Source organism: Camelina sativa, chromosome 4 (genome assembly GCF_030686135.1).
Source record: "Camelina sativa cultivar CO46 ecotype springtype chromosome 4, ASM3068613v1".
NCBI lineage: Eukaryota > Viridiplantae > Streptophyta > Magnoliopsida > Brassicales > Brassicaceae > Camelina > Camelina sativa.
Genome location: NC_141883.1, coordinates 22,055,488 through 22,074,191, shown reverse-complemented (window position 1 = coordinate 22,074,191; position 18,704 = coordinate 22,055,488). Strand labels below are relative to the sequence as shown.

The window sequence follows — 18,704 nt, the reverse complement described above, 5'->3', positions numbered from 1 at the left end:
CCCTTGCTCTCTATCTCATCGTCGTCGTTTTGTCTCACAGATTCAGTGTTATTCTGATTCCAAGAGAGCTAGCCTTATAAGTTTTTTAACTGTTAGGATTGCGTTCGCGTTTGGATTGTTTGTAATACGATAGCACTGGGAACGAACTTGGGAAGGCAAAGCGAGTGATGGAACAAGGGTTTGTTTCTTTACTCTGCTTCATCCATCCTTCATGAACTCTTCTTTTAGTAATGTAAGCTCCAAACCCTAACTCTTAAATCTTCTCTTCTTTGATAGTGGTGAAAGTTCGAAAAGGCTAGGTTTTGTGAGTCAGGACGGGATCAATGAGTTGCCTGATGCATTACTTCTCAAGATACTCTCTTCGCTTCCAACAAAAACTGTGATAGCCACAAGTGTTCTGTCTAAACGATGGCGTTCTCTTTGGAAGTTGGTACCAAGGCTCGAGTTTGTATCATATGGAAATAGAAACATATACAAATTTGCTGAAAATGTTTCAAAGTCTTTGCTTTCACATGAAGCTCCGATTCTAGAGAGTTTGCATCTCAAAGTCGGAGATCAGATTGATAATGTTTATATCGGAGTATGGGCTACGATTGCATTTTCACGCCATGTCCGTGAGTTCGTACTCGATCTTTCCTTTCACCACCATGGCCAGAGTGTCAGACTTCCAAGTAGCTTGTTTTGCTTTGATACACTTGAGACGTTGAAACTCATGAATTACGTTATTCTTGATGTTCCTTCTCCGGTTTCTATGAAGTCCCTTAGAACTCTTCACCTTCGATATGTGGTCTACGAAGGCGATGAATCTGTTCGTAACCTTTTCTCTAGCTGCCCTAATCTTGAACATTTGGTCGTCCATCGAGGTGATTGTAATGATTCCGTAATGCGTTTCACCATTGATGCACCATCTTTGAAGAAACTATCACTTTACGATTCCGATAGTGCGGAAAAGAATAGGGGATATGTGATAAAGGCTCCTTGTTTGAGATACTTGGAAATTGAAAATTCAAAAGGTTATGAGTATTTCCTGATTGATAATGCATCCGAGCTAGTTGAAGCCAGTATTAGAAACGTTTCTGACATAGTCAATGAGGAGATTTTGGGATCTGTCAAGTCAGTCAAACGCCTTTCCTTGGACTTGTCACCTTTGAAGGTAACTTTGCGGGTTTTTCTCCTTCTTGTCGCTGTTGATGTTTATCTGTTTGTTTCTGTAGATACTAACAATTGTCTCATGAGTAGATTGCATGTCCTACTGAAGTTATGTACTATCAGCTGGTATATCTAGAGATGTGTACAAATAAATTGGAGTGGTGGAATCTACTTACGCTCATGCTTGATAGCTCTCCTAAACTACGAGTCCTCAAGCTCATTGATGTAAGACATTTTATTATCAGTTAGCTAGCTATTGTTGATGGTCTCTTGTTTGGGTAAATTTTGAAGTCACTAATAATGATGCACATTGTATCTCCCTTTTTGGTAGCATTGTACCAGTACTCGTCAGCATAATGTAGAATTTGACAAACAATATACGGACCAAGGGAAATGGAATCAACCAAAGTATGTCCCTGAATGTTTGCTGTCCCTTCTCGAGACATTGGTGTGGAGAAACTGCAATTGGGGAAGAGAAGAAGAGAAAGAAGTGGCTACTTACATTCTAAGTAATGCAACACAGCTGAAGAAGGCAACTTTCTCCACGGATCCCATTGAATCGAAAAGGCTCTGTAAGTTGGCAAGAAGACGAAGGATGCGCAACGAATTAGATGGTGTGGTCAGGGCTTCCGGTTCATGCCACCTTGTGTTTGAATTCGAATGATCTTTTATGTATTAGACTCATTCTCATCACTAGAGCTTTACTACATTTTGATTTTAATTTGTTTAGAGGGATTTATAAACATCTTAGTTTTATTTTGTCAGAACTCAGAAGTCGAGGAAAAACATAAGTACTATTTTTTGGGTTAAATGTCAATTTGATTAAAACCGAGAAGAGTCGTTCTACAAAAAACACTGTTTGGTTTACAAGCTATATAGCAAGAGATGTATTCCAATACTACAACAGTCTACGTTAAAGACATACATGTGTATATTAAATCCAAATCCGGCTCCAAGGTAACAAATAATAAAGGAGAATACACAAGTAGTTTCCATTGGAGATTTTGTTCAAAGAATGTTCAATTGAAGATCAGGATAGCCTACTCGGGCCTTGTGACTCTCAAACAGATCCCTAAGCGCTTCCACATACTGGCCATGAAACTTAGCAATCTGAGATGCACAATAATACCATAAGTTGATGAATGCTAAACTTACAAGTGCATTCTACGCAGTAACAGGCTAGAACCAGAGTCGACAATTACATCTTGATTCCATCACTCTAAGAAGAAGCTTCAAAACAATATACAAGAAGGTGACTAACCTCTTCATCAGTTGGCTGTAGAGTTTTTGTAACTTCTATCGGTTTACCAACTATCACATGCATAGGCTGTCGATAAGGTAATGGGGATCTACAAAACAGAATGGGAATTGTTAACTTCTTTCAAGATCTTTATAGGAAAGATATACGTAAAAGGAACTAACACAAAAAGGCTTACGCTTACCCAAAAACTCCCCCAAAGCAGATCGGAGTAAACCTGATTGCTCTAGATAGTTTAAGATAGAGATCCCAATCAGGCTTCCACCATTTGTACACGTGTGACTGTGGAAGTAACAAATACATGAAACACAAAAATGTTAAGTACTAGAAACGTTCAACTAATTAGTTTGAGAGTTTCAGGTGCATGAAGATAGATAACTACATAGAGCAAAGCACCTTGTGAAAAACTCTTTTTCCCTACCTGACCAAAGCAGAAAACTGGAACTATAGGTGTCCCCTGTTCCATGGCTATGCGCACAAATCCTCTTCTCGATGAAAGGAAGACGTTCTGTAATGTTGAGATACAGCTCAATAAGCAAATCAACAGAATGTTTCAGGAAACACACCCTTTCCTCTACGGTTTATAAACTCTATTATATATATCAGAGATCAGCAAAGCAAAAGTGAATGCTACTAAGTGAGCTAGAATAAAGTTACCTCAACATCATGTTGCATATGAAAAGTCTCCTGCACACCACCAGGTACAAGAACACAACTGTAGCCAGAATCCAAAAGGGAAGTAAAATTCTTTCTAGAAGCAGGGGTGAGCCCTAACCATGTCCATATGTGCCTTAGAAAGGGAGTGTAGAAGATCTAAAATCAAATTTGAAAAACAATTGAGTTTTAGGTACAAAGCTTTAAGAATACACAAAGAGACTTAAGCAGCATAACTCACAGCAGAACTAGCAAGAACTTTGATCTTAGTAAGAGGCATAAACCCTGTGAGATCACAAAGCGCAACAACTCCAATCGGTAACACTGAATGTGGTTCATAACCAAAGACTGCATCACAGGTTTATAACAAGTCAACGATATCACAAACCCATCTTTAAAGTTTGATACTTTATGGAGTAAGAAGGAGATAGTGACAAACCATAGGCACGATTAGGTTGGAAAGCTTCGTAATCCTCAACGTACAGAGAGACGGGGAAATAATTACATGCGTGCTTGCATATGTACCTGGTCAAACCAAAAGATGATGACTTCGATAACAACAAGAACGATCGGAGATTGAATCATCAGATAAAAGGAATAGAACCTAGCGAGCTTACGACCGTATTTGCTACAGTGATCGATTGGGATGAAGATAAACAGAGAGAGCAAGCTCAAGACCCTGAAAACAGAGGATTTCAAAAGAGTTTAATTTGAGACCTGTAAAAGCAGAGAGAGAGAGAGATGGAGATAGAGATAGAGAGAGAGAGAGGGGTATATACAGGAGAGAGAGATAAGGAGGGAGGAAAATGAGAGAAAAGAGAACAAGAACGATGTTGAAGTGAATGGCGCCAAGCCAGATAGCCATGGCGATGGTGGAGTGGAATTGGTCTGAAGATTTGTCAGCTCGGAACTCTCTGGAACCACCCATATCTCCCCAGTTCCGGCGGATTCTTTGGTTTGTCCGCTTCAAAGAAGAAATCGAAGATTCTAATCAGATCTATCTAATCTTCTCAGTTGGGGGAGCCCAAATAACCAATTTTATAACCACCTAGCTATTTAAAACAACACGTCTTTAAAGAGCCCGAGAAGATTCATCCTTTCTCGATTGATCCGTAATAATTTGCCTAGTTGGAGTTTTCAAAGTTTAAGACTGCATTATAGCTCATCATAAGTACTTCTTAGTAATTATTTTGGGCCAAATGGCATTTATTTGGTAAGTATGCTCTAACAGTTTTTGCATACCAATAGATAATTTTAGTTGAGCCTAGTGCTTTGCCTTATGATGGTTCAACTGGTAACACATGAGATTGTGTGTAATCATTCCCGGAAAGAGCCTTTGCTCAAACAAAGCACACAACCCCTCTTTTTCACCTGATAATTTCTTCAAGCGCCAAGGATTCTACTGATATTGTGACTCCAATGAAAGTAAGCAACATCTTTTCCATAAAAAGTTGGATCTCTCTAGCAACTCATTGTCAAGGAGGGTCAAACTAAGGCAAACAGAAGTGACACTACCATCAGCTCCACACATTTAAATGGCAGGGTGATCAGTGATCGCATATACAACTCTTTGATTGCCTGTTGATCCATATCCCATGTGGTCTAAACCAAGATGCATCCATTTACATGGGATAATTGAGATGAGCAATTAGATTGCAGGCAACTTCCACATTAGTTTACTCTACTTAGCTGCAGCATTTACTCATTGGAACATGACATTTTGTTGAGAAAATAATAATTTAAGAGGCAATAAATAGTGTACAGAAGCGAGCTCCATTGAAAATGAAGAATTATATATTCAAAGTATTTGGAGGACAACAATCACAGTATGAGTTGCAGAATGATCACACACAAAGGTCTCTCTTAAAGAAAGCCATCTCTTTTATCTTGTTCTTGAGCTTCCTTATTAGCAGCTTCAACGGATTTAAACCACAGATATACCTGACACGCAAAAAAACCAACTCTATTTCAGCTGACGAAACAACACAAGGATCAAATTTTGGACACAAGAAAGGAGAGAGACAAGGAACTCACAGAAGTGGGGATTCCAGTAAGAGCAAAGAATCCAAGCACAGGAGTATAAAAGATGCTGTCAGAATCCAAGACCCCAAAAACAGGATTCTTGCTTGAGTACTCGAAAACAGAACCAATCTACAGTGGCCAAAAAGATGCATAAAGATAACATCTTTGACATTGAATCGGCAATTAAAAGACAAAATGGCAGTGAAAAAAAAGAAGAGAAGAAGCATACAGCAGCAATGGCAGTAATCGCGGAGGCTAGCAGATAAACATAGAAGGGAACCTCAAAGCTCTCTTGGGACGTAGAAGAACTACCTTCATTTCTAGCCCAAGGAGGTGGCTCATCCGAGTCAGGATTCGCCCAAGACGGTTCATTTTCTTTAGATTTTCTAGATCCTTTCGTCGCCGCCGTCACGACCAATCTCCTCACTGAACTACTAAGTTCGCAATGCAACGAGTGACCAATTACGCTCCTCTTCGCGGCCAGATTTTGATGGCGTGGAAATGGTGATTTGGTAGGTGAACGGTTGCAACACTCATCACCATGGTTCAGACCCAAAGTGGTCGGAAGAGATGTTAGAGACGCGGCCATGTATGCCCTTAAGGAGTCCAACGACATGAACAAAGCACTTGACTTTGTTCTAAAACAGAGAGTCTGAAGCGGTGATGCGTATTTTTCAGCCACACGTTACAGTTCTTGAATATAAATATCTAATCTATCATCCTTACGTGGATGAAGGACACGTGGTGCAAACAACATTTTGGTCACGGTTTGGGGTTAATTTAGCACTAGAGTCAGGAGGATTTTGGTCACCAAAATTTAAACTAACTCTGGGAGAAGAATCAAAATGGATTCTTGACTCAAGAGTAGTATAAAAGTTTATGTCTTTAGTTCAAACACCATTGTATTAGTATTGATCACCTTGAAAGGCACAGCAAAGTGAGGTTCAGAGATATCAATACCAACCTCCAAACACAACAACTTATATAATCAGAAACAATGTTACTACTTAGTACTTACTATATAAAGGCGGGGGCTTGTACATAAGGAATAGGCCAATAACAAGAAAAGAAAAGTGCTAGGATTTTGAATCTAAGGAGCATCAACTAAACCTTCCATAACAACGAGTTTGTCCAAGAGACATTGAAAACAACTGGTCTTAAGACACTCAGCTAATTAGGAGCACAATAATTCTATACTTTGAGCCCTTAGACCAGAGATCTGGCTGGGGTTAGAAGTCGAACTACAGTAAGGTCAAAAGTAAACAAGCAAAAGGGTGATGTGCACATTTTGACAATTAACACAATTTGACTGTTAATGCAAAAGTGAGCAGCCTATTAACTTATCAAAGTTGAATTACTCACCGAGAGATCATCACTGATTTTGACCGGCAATGCTGGCATCGAGCAAGGCATTTTATCCATGCTGCCAAATCAAGATATCAGTACACCATGGTCCACCCAACTTACAGAAAATGTTAAAAAGTATCAACTTACTCATTTTGGATGGTCATAAGGTTGTTCCTTGCCTGACGAAAGAGACCTAGGTTATCCTCTACCTGTTTGCAATTATCAGGACAGAGCGGTTTTAGCGACAACACATTTCCACTCCTTTAAACAAGGTAATCTAGAACTTACCTGATACGAGGAGAGATTAGCTCTAATTTGACTAAAAGCTCGTACATTCTGGTCTAAGAGATTTATTGCATAACCACTTAAATCTGAGACAGAAAAATGAAAGAATCAGTAAGGAAAAATAGGCAAGACTAAAGTTTACTGCCACTTCAACCAAAATCCATATGCAAGAGAGCTTAAAGGAATCATCTTTACAAGGTAAGAGGATCAGAGAGAGGACTTCAATAGAGTGTCACGATATAAACATACAGCAGGCATTATACTCCTTTACTAGATGTATGTCATAAAAAAAGACCTGGAATAGGCAAATTCGGATGGAAATCTCTCAGATAAAAGATAGAAGTTAACCTTCACATGTAATTGTTGTAGAGGGCATTGAGAAAGGGTACGAAGCCATGTTATGGGGCAAAACAGAGGGTATGCTCGACTTAGAAGACGATTCCACCTGCTTGTCCTGAAGATATATAAATCTTTTTAGAAAGCACCTTAGGACTAAAAACCTCAATTTATCAAAAGATAATCAAAGTCGCTTTCAATTGTTGTTCAAAAGTCTCACTCATCAAAATTGAGCAAATGGCAAGAATCAACAACATACCTTGCTAGAACTTGTTCTTCTTCCACAATTTAATTCTTCTGATTTTCTTCTCTTTCTCTGTGCAAAAAAAAACATTCAGTATATCAAAACTCCAACTTCAAAGACTGTTATCTCCCATATTCTCATCCCAAGAACTCAAGTAATACAACTGAAACGACAACGAAAACTTCCATCCTACGGAAAACCATTTCATTCTGTCTAGTGTAGTTTAAGTTTAGGAAGAATCTATGTATGCTCTATTATATGTACGAAATGGAACATATAGAAACTGTTCCCTGGGTGTCATTTTTCTTTGATACACACATATAGCATGGTATAAGCTTAGAACTACATGACTGCAGCAAAATGGTCACAACAGAGCTACAAAAAAATTAAAAATGGCAGATATGTGAACAGAGAGATGCTTACTGTCATCCATCTACAACGCAAAGCCACATCTCGAACGCTTTTGTCAGGCAAAGTACTAGCAATCTTAATATACTTCATGATATTTGGCTTATCCTTGTACCTGCAATAAACAGAATCAACCCTTCAGGTCATAACAAAAATTCAACAACAAAATAATATCTCAGCTTCCCTCACAGGACATAAAAAGCCAAAAAAAAAAAAAAAAAAAAAAGGCTCACTTCTCAAGGCCATCCTCCAATTTGTATTGTTCTTCAGTTGACCATTCGCTAACCATGGAAGTATCATGCTTGGGACCAGAAACTAAATCAAGAGGATTCGAAGAACTTCCAGGAGAAGTAGCAGCATTGATCATACTCATCCCCAAGTAAAATGAGAGAGAGATAAGGAGGGAGGAAAATGAGAGAAAAGAGAACAAGAACGATGTTGAAGTGAATGGCGCCAAGCCAGATAGCCATGGCGATGGTGGAGTGGAATTGGTCTGAAGATTTGTCAGCTCGGAACTCTCTGGAACCACCCATATCTCCCCAGTTCCGGCGGATTCTTTGGTTTGTCCGCTTCAAAGAAGAAATCGAAGATTCTAATCAGATCTATCTAATCTTCTCAGTTGGGGGAGCCCAAATAACCAATTTTATAACCACCTAGCTATTTAAAACAACACGTCTTTAAAGAGCCCGAGAAGATTCATCCTTTCTCGATTGATCCGTAATAATTTGCCTAGTTGGAGTTTTCAAAGTTTAAGACTGCATTATAGCTCATCATAAGTACTTCTTAGTAATTATTTTGGGCCAAATGGCATTTATTTGGTAAGTATGCTCTAACAGTTTTTGCATACCAATAGATAATTTTAGTTGAGCCTAGTGCTTTGCCTTATGATGGTTCAACTGGTAACACATGAGATTGTGTGTAATCATTCCCGGAAAGAGCCTTTGCTCAAACAAAGCACACAACCCCTCTTTTTCACCTGATAATTTCTTCAAGCGCCAAGGATTCTACTGATATTGTGACTCCAATGAAAGTAAGCAACATCTTTTCCATAAAAAGTTGGATCTCTCTAGCAACTCATTGTCAAGGAGGGTCAAACTAAGGCAAACAGAAGTGACACTACCATCAGCTCCACACATTTAAATGGCAGGGTGATCAGTGATCGCATATACAACTCTTTGATTGCCTGTTGATCCATATCCCATGTGGTCTAAACCAAGATGCATCCATTTACATGGGATAATTGAGATGAGCAATTAGATTGCAGGCAACTTCCACATTAGTTTACTCTACTTAGCTGCAGCATTTACTCATTGGAACATGACATTTTGTTGAGAAAATAATAATTTAAGAGGCAATAAATAGTGTACAGAAGCGAGCTCCATTGAAAATGAAGAATTATATATTCAAAGTATTTGGAGGACAACAATCACAGTATGAGTTGCAGAATGATCACACACAAAGGTCTCTCTTAAAGAAAGCCATCTCTTTTATCTTGTTCTTGAGCTTCCTTATTAGCAGCTTCAACGGATTTAAACCACAGATATACCTGACACGCAAAAAAACCAACTCTATTTCAGCTGACGAAACAACACAAGGATCAAATTTTGGACACAAGAAAGGAGAGAGACAAGGAACTCACAGAAGTGGGGATTCCAGTAAGAGCAAAGAATCCAAGCACAGGAGTATAAAAGATGCTGTCAGAATCCAAGACCCCAAAAACAGGATTCTTGCTTGAGTACTCGAAAACAGAACCAATCTACAGTGGCCAAAAAGATGCATAAAGATAACATCTTTGACATTGAATCGGCAATTAAAAGACAAAATGGCAGTGAAAAAAAAGAAGAGAAGAAGCATACAGCAGCAATGGCAGTAATCGCGGAGGCTAGCAGATAAACATAGAAGGGAACCTCAAAGCTCTCTTGGGACGTAGAAGAACTACCTTCATTTCTAGCCCAAGGAGGTGGCTCATCCGAGTCAGGATTCGCCCAAGACGGTTCATTTTCTTTAGATTTTCTAGATCCTTTCGTCGCCGCCGTCACGACCAATCTCCTCACTGAACTACTAAGTTCGCAATGCAACGAGTGACCAATTACGCTCCTCTTCGCGGCCAGATTTTGATGGCGTGGAAATGGTGATTTGGTAGGTGAACGGTTGCAACACTCATCACCATGGTTCAGACCCAAAGTGGTCGGAAGAGATGTTAGAGACGCGGCCATGTATGCCCTTAAGGAGTCCAACGACATGAACAAAGCACTTGACTTTGTTCTAAAACAGAGAGTCTGAAGCGGTGATGCGTATTTTTCAGCCACACGTTACAGTTCTTGAATATAAATATCTAATCTATCATCCTTACGTGGATGAAGGACACGTGGTGCAAACAACATTTTGGTCACGGTTTGGGGTTAATTTAGCACTAGAGTCAGGAGGATTTTGGTCACCAAAATTTAAACTAACTCTGGGAGAAGAATCAAAATGGATTCTTGACTCAAGAGTAGTATAAAAGTTTATGTCTTTAGTTCAAACACCATTGTATTAGTATTGATCACCTTGAAAGGCACAGCAAAGTGAGGTTCAGAGATATCAATACCAACCTCCAAACACAACAACTTATATAATCAGAAACAATGTTACTACTTAGTACTTACTATATAAAGGCGGGGGCTTGTACATAAGGAATAGGCCAATAACAAGAAAAGAAAAGTGCTAGGATTTTGAATCTAAGGAGCATCAACTAAACCTTCCATAACAACGAGTTTGTCCAAGAGCTCAAGTTTCTCATCTTCAAGTGCTTTAACCTCATCCTCAGCTTCCTTTAATTCTCTCTCCAATGCGAAACTATCTTCCTCCAGCATCAAATACTTGCGTCTCAGTGCTCTGTACTCGTTTCCTGGAGATGAATCTGAATTAGGAGACATCTCTAGTTGATTCGAAATTGCATAAACCTGGTCAGATTTGTTCTTCGTGAAAGCTCTTTTCACGCTTCGTGGTGGCAATTGGGTCACGGGTTGTTTTAGAGTAGGCATCTTCTTCCTCTTTGGTTCAAGAAACGGTGGAACCTTCGAATTTTCCATCTCTGCACACAAGATCATCAAACCCGAAACAGCATTAACGAAACCATATAATACGATGATCTCCGATCAAAAGAAGAGAATAGAGTATATAAATCGAGATCTCACTTTGAATTTGTATAGTAGAACTTACCTGCGTTTTTTCTAGGGTTTCCACAGGACCCTTCTCCGACGAAGAGAGAGAGAGAATTGGGAAAGTAGATTAATGGAAGTTGCGGGATGAAGAAGACGATGAGTCGGTTTGGGTTTTATGTTATTATTGAACCGGCATCGACTTCTAACCGTACAAACCCGTTAAAACCAAATAGTAAGAAGACCGGTTTAATATCCGGTCCGATTTTAATGATGAGTCAATAGTTAATTGGGCCTTGCGCATTACTCGGCCCGATTCTGCAATTAGAGGTTTTAAGCACAGGAGGTTAGACTGAAAGTTCACGATTAACGTAGGGGTGTAAATCAAGTGATTAAACTGTAAACACACAGAAGAAGCGGTCAAAATAGAAGTGTCACATTCTCCTTTGATCTCTCTTCTTGACCAAGCACTCTTTTACCACTTCTCAAAATGCTGCATTGCATTTGTTAAATCACTCTAATACTTGTTTTTTTTTTCCTCTGTTTCAAAAGAAACAAACACACAAACCCATCATCTAACAACTCGTTTTATTAACCATCAGACTAAACAAGGTTCGTGAAAAGAAATGAATCTAGGACACTAAAGTGTTCTGTACGGATCAGGAGGAGACGCATGATGTTCTATCAACACTAGGAAGTAAAATCACTCTAAAAAAAGAAGATGAGGAGTGTAGTTCTTGTTGCTTTAGCCGCTGCAATAGGGAATATGTTGCAGGGCTGGGACAATGCCACCATTGCAGGTCTCTCTCTTTCTTTCTTTCTCCAATTTTTTGTTTTTAACATGGAACTATACGATCGAAAGCGTGTGTGATGTTGTTTCTATTTTGGTGGCAGGAGCTGTAATTTACATAAAGAAAGAATTTCATTTGGAGAAAGAACCAAAGATAGAAGGACTGATCGTTGCAATGTCTCTCATTGGAGCCACTTTGATCACAACTTTCTCTGGTCCTGTCTCTGACAAAGTAGGAAGGCGTTCCATGCTTATACTCTCTTCTCTTCTCTATTTTCTCAGTAGCATCGTTATGTTTTGGTCTCCCAATGTCTATGTCCTCCTTTTCGCAAGGCTGCTTGATGGCTTTGGGATCGGTCTAGCTGTCACTCTTGTCCCAATCTACATCTCTGAGACCGCACCTTCTGAGATCAGAGGATTACTCAACACTTTCCCACAATTCTGTGGATCTGGTGGGATGTTTTTGTCGTATTGTCTTGTGTTTGGGATGTCCCTTGAAGCATCTCCGAGTTGGAGGCTCATGCTCGGGGTTTTGTCAATTCCGTCCATTGCCTACTTTGTACTTGCGGCTTTCTTCTTACCTGAATCTCCAAGGTGGCTCGTCAGCAAAGGACGAATGAATAAAGCTAGACAGGTTTTGCAGAGACTCCGTGGCAGAGAAGATGTTTCAGGTTTGTCTTGATGAACACTAAAGACCCTCTAGATTATCGACTTTGAACGTAGACTAATTCGGGGTATGATTCTAGGCGAGCTTGCTCTGCTGGTTGAAGGGCTTGGTGTGGGAAAAGACACGTCGATAGAAGAATATGTTATTGGACCGGACAACCAGGAATGCGAGAGTGGACATGAACGGCCGAGGAAAGATCAGATAAAACTATACGGTCCAGAGGATGGACAGTCATGGATGGCTAAACCAGTGAAAGGACAAAGTTCTCTCGCATTGGCGTCCCAACACGGCAGCATGTTACAGCGTGGTGGATCCCTCATGGACCCCCTTGTCACTCTCTTTGGTAGCGTTCATGAAAAAATCCCTTCTGAGAACATGAACTCGTCAACGCGCAGCATGGTCTTCCCCAATATGGGAAGTATACTTGGATTGACGGGAAGGCAGGAGTGCCAGTGGGATCCAGAGAGAAACAATGATGATAGCTCTGACCAAGATGAAAACTTGAATAGTCCTCTGCTTTCTTCGCCAACTACTGAGCCGGATGAGTGCAACCAGCGGACCATTGGGACCATGCAGAGGCGACAGAGCAGCTTGTTTATGGCAAACGTGGGTGAGACAGCAACAGCTACAAGCATAGGCGGTGGATGGCAATTGGCGTGGAAGTATAATGACAAGGTTGGTGCAGATGGTCAAAGAGTCAATGGAGGGCTACAGAGAATGTATATACACGAGGAAACTGCAAACAACAAGAACAACAACAACAACAACATTCCTTTTTCACGACGTGGATCGCTTCTCTCCTTCCAACCAGAAGCTGATGTTCCTGATCAGGAGAATGGATACGTTCAGGCTGCTGCACTTGTGAGCCAAGCTTCGATGATGCCTGGAGGTATAGGAGAGACTGCAATGTTGCCACAGAAGGTTAAGGATGGTCCAGGCTGGAGGGAGCTGATGGAGCCAGGGGTTAAGAGAGCTTTGATAGTTGGAGTTGGGCTTCAGATACTGCAACATGTAATGTTTTTTGAATACCTTTTTGTCTGTAAAAAATTAAAAACGCAAAACAAATAAGGAAACGAAGCATGTTTGCAGTTTGCAGGAATAAATGGAGTGATGTATTACACACCTCAAATATTAAAAGAAACAGGTGTGTCAAGTCTTTTGACAAACCTTGGCTTAGGTGCAGAGTCTGCATCGCTCCTCATTAGCGCATTGACCACACTCTTGATGCTTCCCTGCATTCTTGTTTCCATGAGGTTAATGGATGTAGCTGGCAGAAGGCGAGTTCTCTCTGCTTTTCCTTCTCATTTTTTCAGCCGAATGGTATAATTTTTAAAAAGTAACAATACCAAAGCATGATTGCAGGTCTCTGCTGCTTTCCACTATCCCTGTTCTAATACTGTCACTGGTAACACTGGTGATAGGAAGCTTGGTGAAGCTTGGAGGTACAACAAATGCATTGATATCTACAGCCAGCGTTACAGTGTACCTAAGCTGTTTTGTGATGGGTTTTGGAGCAATCCCAAACATCCTATGCTCAGAGATCTTCCCTACCTCTGTGCGCGGTCTCTGCATCATCATATGTGCCCTCACTTTCTGGATCTGTGACATAATCGTCACTTACACTCTCCCCGTCATGCTTAAATCCCTTGGTCTCGCGGGAGTCTTTGGCATTTATGCAGTTGTCTGTGCTGTCTCTTGGGTTTTTGTGTACCTCAAGGTACCGGAGACCAAGGGTATGCCCCTTGAAGTTATCTCTGAGTTCTTCTCTGTCGGTGCTAAACAGCAAGACGCTGCAGCTTCATTTCTCTCTGATGGATGACTTTATTTTCTATGTTACCTTTTTCCAATGTTCTTGCTGTATTTGATGAACACATTAATAAGAACAGATCCATACCATTCATTAGCTTGGGCTTCCATAAATGCTTCCTCAGGCTGTATAAGTTTTGCTAAATTCTTGGTGCTTTACCTGCAAATTGCGAGTTTTTTTTTTACCTTTGTAACCATGAAATGAGAAGAAAACATTTAGAAGTGTTAGTTTTTGTACATTGTTAGATTTAGATATATTACTCAAAGTCACCATGACATTAAAAACAAACAGAGTTCGATCTCATGTGTAGCAACAAAAAGAGAGATTAGTACATACTAGAGCCATTATAAGATCTCTCGGTTGCATTTAATTAGCTGGAAACACTTTAGTTGCAGCGACTTGAACCATTAACAGAGATATCTTCAAGCTGCCTTCCCCTTGAGGACCGACCCCTGGCATCTTCTTCTTTCTCTTTAACAAAGGAGAGAAAGGAGTGGATACGTGCGGATGGTGAGATTCTTCTCCTGATAGAACCCTCTGCTTCTTCAGGATATTGTTGTCCGAACTGACGTATCATCAACACTGTGTACACTGCAAGAGCAAGTATGCATGCCACTCCACACACCACAAACAATCCCCAAAAGCTCTTAAGCTCCAGCCTATCCACTTCTATCTCTGCGCCTTGCAGAGAGCATGCTTTCCTCAGCAACCATTTGTCCCGAATTCTCTGCATATCTCCATTTTCTGATAGCTGCAGAATTGCCGCGGACACATCCACCGCCAAAGGCGAGTTACGCGGAAATGCCTGAACAGTAGGAAAGACAAAATACATATCATCATCAGTTCATCACTATAACTTTATCAAATTCAGAAATATATTGCAGGCTACTCTTTGCCATTAAACAAGTATATGCAGTGATAACAAACTCAAAACGATACTCACAAATCCCCATCCGTTTTTTGTGAACTCTTTACCAACTATGCCAAACTCACATCTGTTTGAAAGGAAAAGCTCTATGTAAGCACGTTCATCAACAACAGCAGCAACACCACCTTTTCCTGGGCCATCTCTCAAGGCTTTATCATATTCCTCTGGAGAGCTAAGAGGGACAAGTCTTGACTCATGTATATTGAGTTCGTGGACCAGATAGTCTCTGACAAAGGAGCCTTTTGGATACCCAATAGGATCATGGTTTGCTTGCAAAGTTTCTATGCCTTTGATTGGCGAAGACAGCTGATGAACTGTGAGGATTGATGTGAGGCTCGCGGTATAACTAGAGTTAATTATGAGAACCACGAATAGCCATATTATCAGCACTATTCTTCCCAGACTGCTGGTGGTAGTCTCTCCTATACAAATTCAGCAAATAACATTGGACACCTTCTTGCAAGTTTTAAAAATGGAAAACAATTAAACACTTACTATGCGAGAAGAAGAGAGTTGAAAAGCTGAACCTGCAAAACAGCAAAATATTTCAGAGAAAAGAACTGATAAGATTGTAGAGTGTTTGGAATAGAGTTCATCCAGTTGGAGCTTGTTCTGCTTTCACCAGAAAGTTGTGATAAATTGTCTACAAGGAGGGCCTCGAAACTCGTCATTGTGTTTGTGCTCCAGACACCAAATAACAGCACCGACTATGAGGAAAGACGCAGCTGTAATAAGCCACATCTGGGGTGTGAACGGCCTCAAGAACGCCATAGCACTGGAACCCAACTTCCGAACAGGAGCCACGACCACTAGCCCTGACTCCACATACGGCTGAGTAAAATCTGCCATTTTGGTTCGCTCTGTTATGATGGTAATATCACCAACACCTGCATCGTAGACCTGTGTAAAAAATATTTTGATCCACAAAACATGTAAAAATACAACTACCAACAGAGCCAGCAACAGAACAGGTTCTACAAAAGTGATTTTGCACTCACCCCAGTCGTTATCAAGCGGACAAGCTCAGAGTTACTTGGATTGTCATGTCCATTCCCAAAAGCTACAAGCTCAAACGGGACTGCATAAGGTAATAAATTGAGAGCAGCAGTGAAGACATCAACACAGAAGCCAGTGATCATCCCGTTGCTTTTAACTGAGACAACCTCTTCGGACCTGTAACGATTTGGAACTCCAATCCTCAAATGCCTACCATTGTTCGAGAACACCCATCCACGGGGAACTTTTGTTGTCTGTCCTGGCCAAACAACACTATGAAGCTTCTGTCCTGAAAAAGATGTGCTCTGCCGCTCGTCAGCCGGCACCACAGACAAGCCTAAATGATTAGACCAGTAACCTATTGTCCTGTAACCAGTGCCAATGACATTAAGCACATCAAATTCTGGGTTTACAAGGTTCCGGTCTCTATTAAACTTCATCCTACCGGTTAAGCCAATTCTATCAACCTGTAAGATGCTCTCAAGAAACATCTTTCCTCCATCAAAGACTTTTAGAGCATCAAGGTGCAAGTTTCCACCCACAAGCTCAGATAGAATCGGATTCTTCGAAAAGGAAACGTTTCCACCTTTTTGGAAGAAATCTTCAATGGCTTGAGCAAGCAGCCAGACAGTGTCATAAGCATACAGTCCATAAGTGCTCAGTCCAACATGAGTTAAGTTACGCCACCTTTGAACAAAATTCTGCTTCATGATAGAGTTGGGAGTGTGCGGGCGTAGCGCAATGACCCCTTGAATGTTATTTATGGTGTCCAGTGGCAGAGGAGAGTCTGTGTCTATGATTGTAGAAAGCCAGTTGGTAGCAATCCACACATAACCAGTGCTCATCATACCAAGATTCTGAGCCACATTGAACAATTCTAGGCCCCAGATGAAAGAAGCGTGAATGACAATGATCCTTGACTCACTCAAAGCTACCTTAATCAGCAAGTCGGTGATGTTTTCTCTGGTAGGTCTTGGGGGCAAAGCTGCTTTGTATGATATTCTGCAGCGCTTCTCCGCTAACCTGTCTCCCAAGGAAGCTACCCCATTTCGGCCATAATCATCATCGCCATATATTGCTACCACCTCTCTCCAACCATAGAATTGAACAATGTCTGCTATGGCGGCCATCTGGAAAAGATCATTATGTGCGGTTCTGATGAAGAAAGGGAACTGTAGAGGAGACATAGTAGGGTCTGTTGCAGAGAAGGATAGTATAGGAACTTTTAGTTCTGTTGCAACATGAGCTACTACACGGGCGGTTGTTGATCTCTGAGGGCCAATTATGGCCACTGTCTCAGACTCCATGAAATGTAGAGCTGTTAATATGATGCATAAAACCAATCAGTTATATAGCGGACATGAGGATACTTACATATTGTAGTGTTAGAAACTAAAGTAGACAGCGGAAGACATAAAAATGAATCAGCGAGCATAAAAAGTTGATTCAAAGGTAAGGAAGACTAGAAGAGAAGAGACCTTTTGCATTAAACTTTCTACAGAAAAGCACAAAATAATGATTCAACAACCACACTTACGTTCCATGATGCTCATGAATCCATTGAATTTTGTGTCATGCATGATGATCCGAAGTGTAGTGGTGTTAAGAATGCTGGGACTAGCATTTACGTCCTCAACAGCAGCATCCGTAGCAACTTTGATAACTTTACCAATGAGAGAATTGAATGTGAAAACCGCACCAATGTTCACAGCTTTGGGTCTAGCAGAGACAATTTTGGTGAGACCATGTAAAGGAACTGCATAGCAGACGACGAGCATAAGCAAAACCCACTTCATCTTCTCAATTTCCGTAGCTTCCTGTTTCACAAAGTGACAAAAGAGAGATGAAGGTCAAGACATGGATTCACTGAAATTAACCACCATTACGAAGCAAAATATAATCAGAAATGGAATGTTGAGAGGAGAGATATGTTTGACCTGTCACTCTCTCATTATGCGTGAGGGAATGGTGGAGCAAGTAATTGAGTGCTCATTATAGTGGAGATCCACTTTATGTAATGGTGTTCAACAGATTCAACTCTCACTTACTTATATCCTTCATCTTTGCCCAACCCACTCTCAATATCATATGATTACTTCCTCATCAAAGTGAGAAGCTCCTTCAAATACCAAACATACCACTCAAATGTTAGATACATGAAAAAAAAAAATCTCAGCTGTTGCGAATTAGATTTAGTGCACAACATAAACAAACTTCTCAAGTCAACACCTTTTGCTTTCTAAACCCTAAAAAAGCGAGTTTTTTTCAATTGTTTAATGGCTAATTTTAGTAAGATAGAGACCAAAGATTCACAAAAATCAAATCTTATTATCCTCTGCTAATTAGAAAGACACAAAAAAAAGTAGGAGAAGCAATGGAAACAGAGACAGAGATGAAAGTGTACCATTAGGGTTGTGAGAAATGATTCAAAGTCTGATCAAGACTCCACTGTGTTCAGATGCCGACGACGCCAAAAAGAATTTGGGGTTGCTTGAGAATAAAACCCAGATACGACCTTCATCTTTCGCTCAAGCTTTTCTGTACAGTACTGCACTGTGTTACTAGGAAGATATTACGAAACTAATAAAAGATTTAACCTTTATGTCCAATCACACACAACACTCAGTTAATTCATTCAAGACCTGTAGCTCTTTAGTTGATAATTTGAATTGG

At 40.5% G+C, this 18,704-nt stretch overlaps 8 protein-coding genes across 15 annotated transcripts; 2 read left to right on the top strand and 6 right to left on the bottom strand.

Moving 5' to 3' along the window:
* Positions 1–5: 5 nt before the first annotated feature.
* LOC104780988 (F-box/FBD/LRR-repeat protein At3g51530-like) lies at positions 6–1,979 on the top strand. The gene is made up of 4 exons (XM_010505545.3): positions 6–178; positions 277–1,153; positions 1,240–1,374; positions 1,481–1,979. The coding sequence occupies exons 1-4, from the start codon at positions 168–170 to the stop codon at positions 1,811–1,813; spliced, it is 1,356 nt and encodes a 451-aa protein (XP_010503847.3). The 5' UTR covers positions 6–167; the 3' UTR covers positions 1,814–1,979.
* Positions 1,980–2,121: 142 nt separating this feature from the next.
* LOC104780989 (diacylglycerol O-acyltransferase 2) lies at positions 2,122–4,282 on the bottom strand. Its single transcript, XM_010505546.3, has 9 exons — positions 3,841–4,282; positions 3,666–3,740; positions 3,501–3,586; positions 3,303–3,409; positions 3,065–3,220; positions 2,829–2,915; positions 2,592–2,689; positions 2,411–2,498; positions 2,122–2,259 (listed from the first exon to the last, which is right to left on the bottom strand). Exons 1-9 carry the CDS (start codon positions 3,987–3,989, stop codon positions 2,158–2,160), a joined length of 948 nt encoding a protein of 315 aa, XP_010503848.1. The 5' UTR covers positions 3,990–4,282; the 3' UTR covers positions 2,122–2,157.
* A 497-nt stretch (positions 4,283–4,779) lies between these two features.
* Positions 4,780–6,256, bottom strand: LOC147946087 (uncharacterized). Its single transcript, XM_087510524.1, has 3 exons — positions 5,313–6,256; positions 5,096–5,212; positions 4,780–5,002 (listed from the first exon to the last, which is right to left on the bottom strand). The coding sequence occupies exons 1-3, from the start codon at positions 5,697–5,699 to the stop codon at positions 4,925–4,927; spliced, it is 582 nt and encodes a 193-aa protein (XP_087366650.1). The 5' UTR covers positions 5,700–6,256; the 3' UTR covers positions 4,780–4,924.
* Positions 6,082–8,447, bottom strand: LOC147946086 (uncharacterized). Its single transcript, XM_087510523.1, has 7 exons — positions 7,937–8,447; positions 7,719–7,818; positions 7,311–7,367; positions 7,064–7,169; positions 6,719–6,801; positions 6,578–6,639; positions 6,082–6,506 (listed from the first exon to the last, which is right to left on the bottom strand). The coding sequence occupies exons 1-7, from the start codon at positions 8,074–8,076 to the stop codon at positions 6,419–6,421; spliced, it is 636 nt and encodes a 211-aa protein (XP_087366649.1). The 5' UTR covers positions 8,077–8,447; the 3' UTR covers positions 6,082–6,418.
* A 579-nt stretch (positions 8,448–9,026) lies between these two features.
* Positions 9,027–10,089, bottom strand: LOC104780987 (uncharacterized). The gene is made up of 3 exons (XM_010505544.3): positions 9,560–10,089; positions 9,343–9,459; positions 9,027–9,249 (listed from the first exon to the last, which is right to left on the bottom strand). Exons 1-3 carry the CDS (start codon positions 9,944–9,946, stop codon positions 9,172–9,174), a joined length of 582 nt encoding a protein of 193 aa, XP_010503846.1. The 5' UTR covers positions 9,947–10,089; the 3' UTR covers positions 9,027–9,171.
* A 125-nt stretch (positions 10,090–10,214) lies between these two features.
* Positions 10,215–11,045, bottom strand: LOC104780985 (uncharacterized). Its single transcript, XM_010505543.3, has 2 exons — positions 10,905–11,045; positions 10,215–10,776 (listed from the first exon to the last, which is right to left on the bottom strand). The coding sequence occupies exon 2, from the start codon at positions 10,772–10,774 to the stop codon at positions 10,421–10,423; it is 354 nt and encodes a 117-aa protein (XP_010503845.1). The 5' UTR covers positions 10,775–10,776; positions 10,905–11,045; the 3' UTR covers positions 10,215–10,420.
* Positions 11,046–11,250: 205 nt separating this feature from the next.
* LOC104780983 (monosaccharide-sensing protein 3-like) lies at positions 11,251–14,220 on the top strand. The gene is made up of 5 exons (XM_087510520.1): positions 11,251–11,643; positions 11,738–12,304; positions 12,380–13,311; positions 13,390–13,577; positions 13,663–14,220. Exons 1-5 carry the CDS (start codon positions 11,565–11,567, stop codon positions 14,117–14,119), a joined length of 2,223 nt encoding a protein of 740 aa, XP_087366646.1. The 5' UTR covers positions 11,251–11,564; the 3' UTR covers positions 14,120–14,220.
* LOC104780984 (glutamate receptor 3.6) lies at positions 11,694–18,629 on the bottom strand. 8 transcript variants are annotated; one of them, XR_015596996.1, is made up of 10 exons: positions 18,436–18,629; positions 17,969–18,150; positions 17,569–17,848; positions 16,034–17,349; positions 15,658–15,935; positions 15,531–15,562; positions 15,051–15,457; positions 14,444–14,912; positions 13,468–14,292; positions 11,694–13,337 (listed from the first exon to the last, which is right to left on the bottom strand). XR_015596996.1 is itself a non-coding variant. In XM_010505539.3 (9 exons), exons 3-8 carry the CDS (start codon positions 17,825–17,827, stop codon positions 14,493–14,495), a joined length of 2,712 nt encoding a protein of 903 aa, XP_010503841.2. In that variant the 5' UTR covers positions 17,828–17,848; positions 17,969–18,150; positions 18,436–18,629; the 3' UTR covers positions 13,468–14,266; positions 14,444–14,492. The 8 variants fall into 8 exon arrangements, 2 of the variants coding, with proteins under 2 accessions (XP_010503841.2, XP_010503844.2); XR_015596997.1 differs by having other exon boundaries at positions 15,101–15,457; XM_010505539.3 differs by lacking the exon at positions 11,694–13,337 and having other exon boundaries at positions 13,468–14,266.
* Between the last annotated feature and the right edge of the window lie 75 nt (positions 18,630–18,704).

What these genes read in the sequence shown, in the direction of transcription:
- LOC104780985 (XM_010505543.3), bottom strand. Translation starts at nt 10,774, where the DNA reads ATGGAAAATTCGAAGGTTCCACCGTTTCTTGAACCAAAGAGGAAGAAG.
- LOC104780984 (XM_010505539.3), bottom strand. Translation starts at nt 17,827, where the DNA reads ATGAAGTGGGTTTTGCTTATGCTCGTCGTCTGCTATGCAGTTCCTTTA. An exon ending in AACTCTCTTCTTCTCGCATA is followed by an intron (nt 15,458 to 15,530) that starts GTAAGTGTTTAA and finishes GAATTTGTATAG; the next exon opens with GAGAGACTACCACCAGCAGT. An exon ending in CAAAAAACGGATGGGGATTT is followed by an intron (nt 14,913 to 15,050) that starts GTGAGTATCGTT and finishes CCTACTGTTCAG; the next exon opens with GCATTTCCGCGTAACTCGCC.
- LOC104780988 (XM_010505545.3), top strand. An exon ending in TGGACTTGTCACCTTTGAAG is followed by an intron (nt 1,154 to 1,239) that starts GTAACTTTGCGG and finishes TCTCATGAGTAG; the next exon opens with ATTGCATGTCCTACTGAAGT. An exon ending in GAGTCCTCAAGCTCATTGAT is followed by an intron (nt 1,375 to 1,480) that starts GTAAGACATTTT and finishes CCTTTTTGGTAG; the next exon opens with CATTGTACCAGTACTCGTCA.
- LOC104780983 (XM_087510520.1), top strand. Translation starts at nt 11,565, where the DNA reads ATGAGGAGTGTAGTTCTTGTTGCTTTAGCCGCTGCAATAGGGAATATG. An exon ending in GGCTTCAGATACTGCAACAT is followed by an intron (nt 13,312 to 13,389) that starts GTAATGTTTTTT and finishes GCATGTTTGCAG; the next exon opens with TTTGCAGGAATAAATGGAGT. An exon ending in ATGGATGTAGCTGGCAGAAG is followed by an intron (nt 13,578 to 13,662) that starts GCGAGTTCTCTC and finishes GCATGATTGCAG; the next exon opens with GTCTCTGCTGCTTTCCACTA.
- LOC147946087 (XM_087510524.1), bottom strand. Translation starts at nt 5,699, where the DNA reads ATGTCGTTGGACTCCTTAAGGGCATACATGGCCGCGTCTCTAACATCT. An exon ending in CGATTACTGCCATTGCTGCT is followed by an intron (nt 5,213 to 5,312) that starts GTATGCTTCTTC and finishes TGGCCACTGTAG; the next exon opens with ATTGGTTCTGTTTTCGAGTA. An exon ending in TTACTGGAATCCCCACTTCT is followed by an intron (nt 5,003 to 5,095) that starts GTGAGTTCCTTG and finishes TTTGCGTGTCAG; the next exon opens with GTATATCTGTGGTTTAAATC.
- LOC104780989 (XM_010505546.3), bottom strand. Translation starts at nt 3,989, where the DNA reads ATGGGTGGTTCCAGAGAGTTCCGAGCTGACAAATCTTCAGACCAATTC. An exon ending in TACGGTCGTAAGCTCGCTAG is followed by an intron (nt 3,587 to 3,665) that starts GTTCTATTCCTT and finishes TGGTTTGACCAG; the next exon opens with GTACATATGCAAGCACGCAT. An exon ending in CAGTTTTCTGCTTTGGTCAG is followed by an intron (nt 2,690 to 2,828) that starts GTAGGGAAAAAG and finishes TTACTTCCACAG; the next exon opens with TCACACGTGTACAAATGGTG.
- LOC147946086 (XM_087510523.1), bottom strand. Translation starts at nt 8,076, where the DNA reads ATGAGTATGATCAATGCTGCTACTTCTCCTGGAAGTTCTTCGAATCCT. An exon ending in TACAACAATTACATGTGAAG is followed by an intron (nt 6,802 to 7,063) that starts GTTAACTTCTAT and finishes TTTCTGTCTCAG; the next exon opens with ATTTAAGTGGTTATGCAATA. An exon ending in CTAATCTCTCCTCGTATCAG is followed by an intron (nt 6,640 to 6,718) that starts GTAAGTTCTAGA and finishes AATTGCAAACAG; the next exon opens with GTAGAGGATAACCTAGGTCT.
- LOC104780987 (XM_010505544.3), bottom strand. Translation starts at nt 9,946, where the DNA reads ATGTCGTTGGACTCCTTAAGGGCATACATGGCCGCGTCTCTAACATCT. An exon ending in CGATTACTGCCATTGCTGCT is followed by an intron (nt 9,460 to 9,559) that starts GTATGCTTCTTC and finishes TGGCCACTGTAG; the next exon opens with ATTGGTTCTGTTTTCGAGTA. An exon ending in TTACTGGAATCCCCACTTCT is followed by an intron (nt 9,250 to 9,342) that starts GTGAGTTCCTTG and finishes TTTGCGTGTCAG; the next exon opens with GTATATCTGTGGTTTAAATC.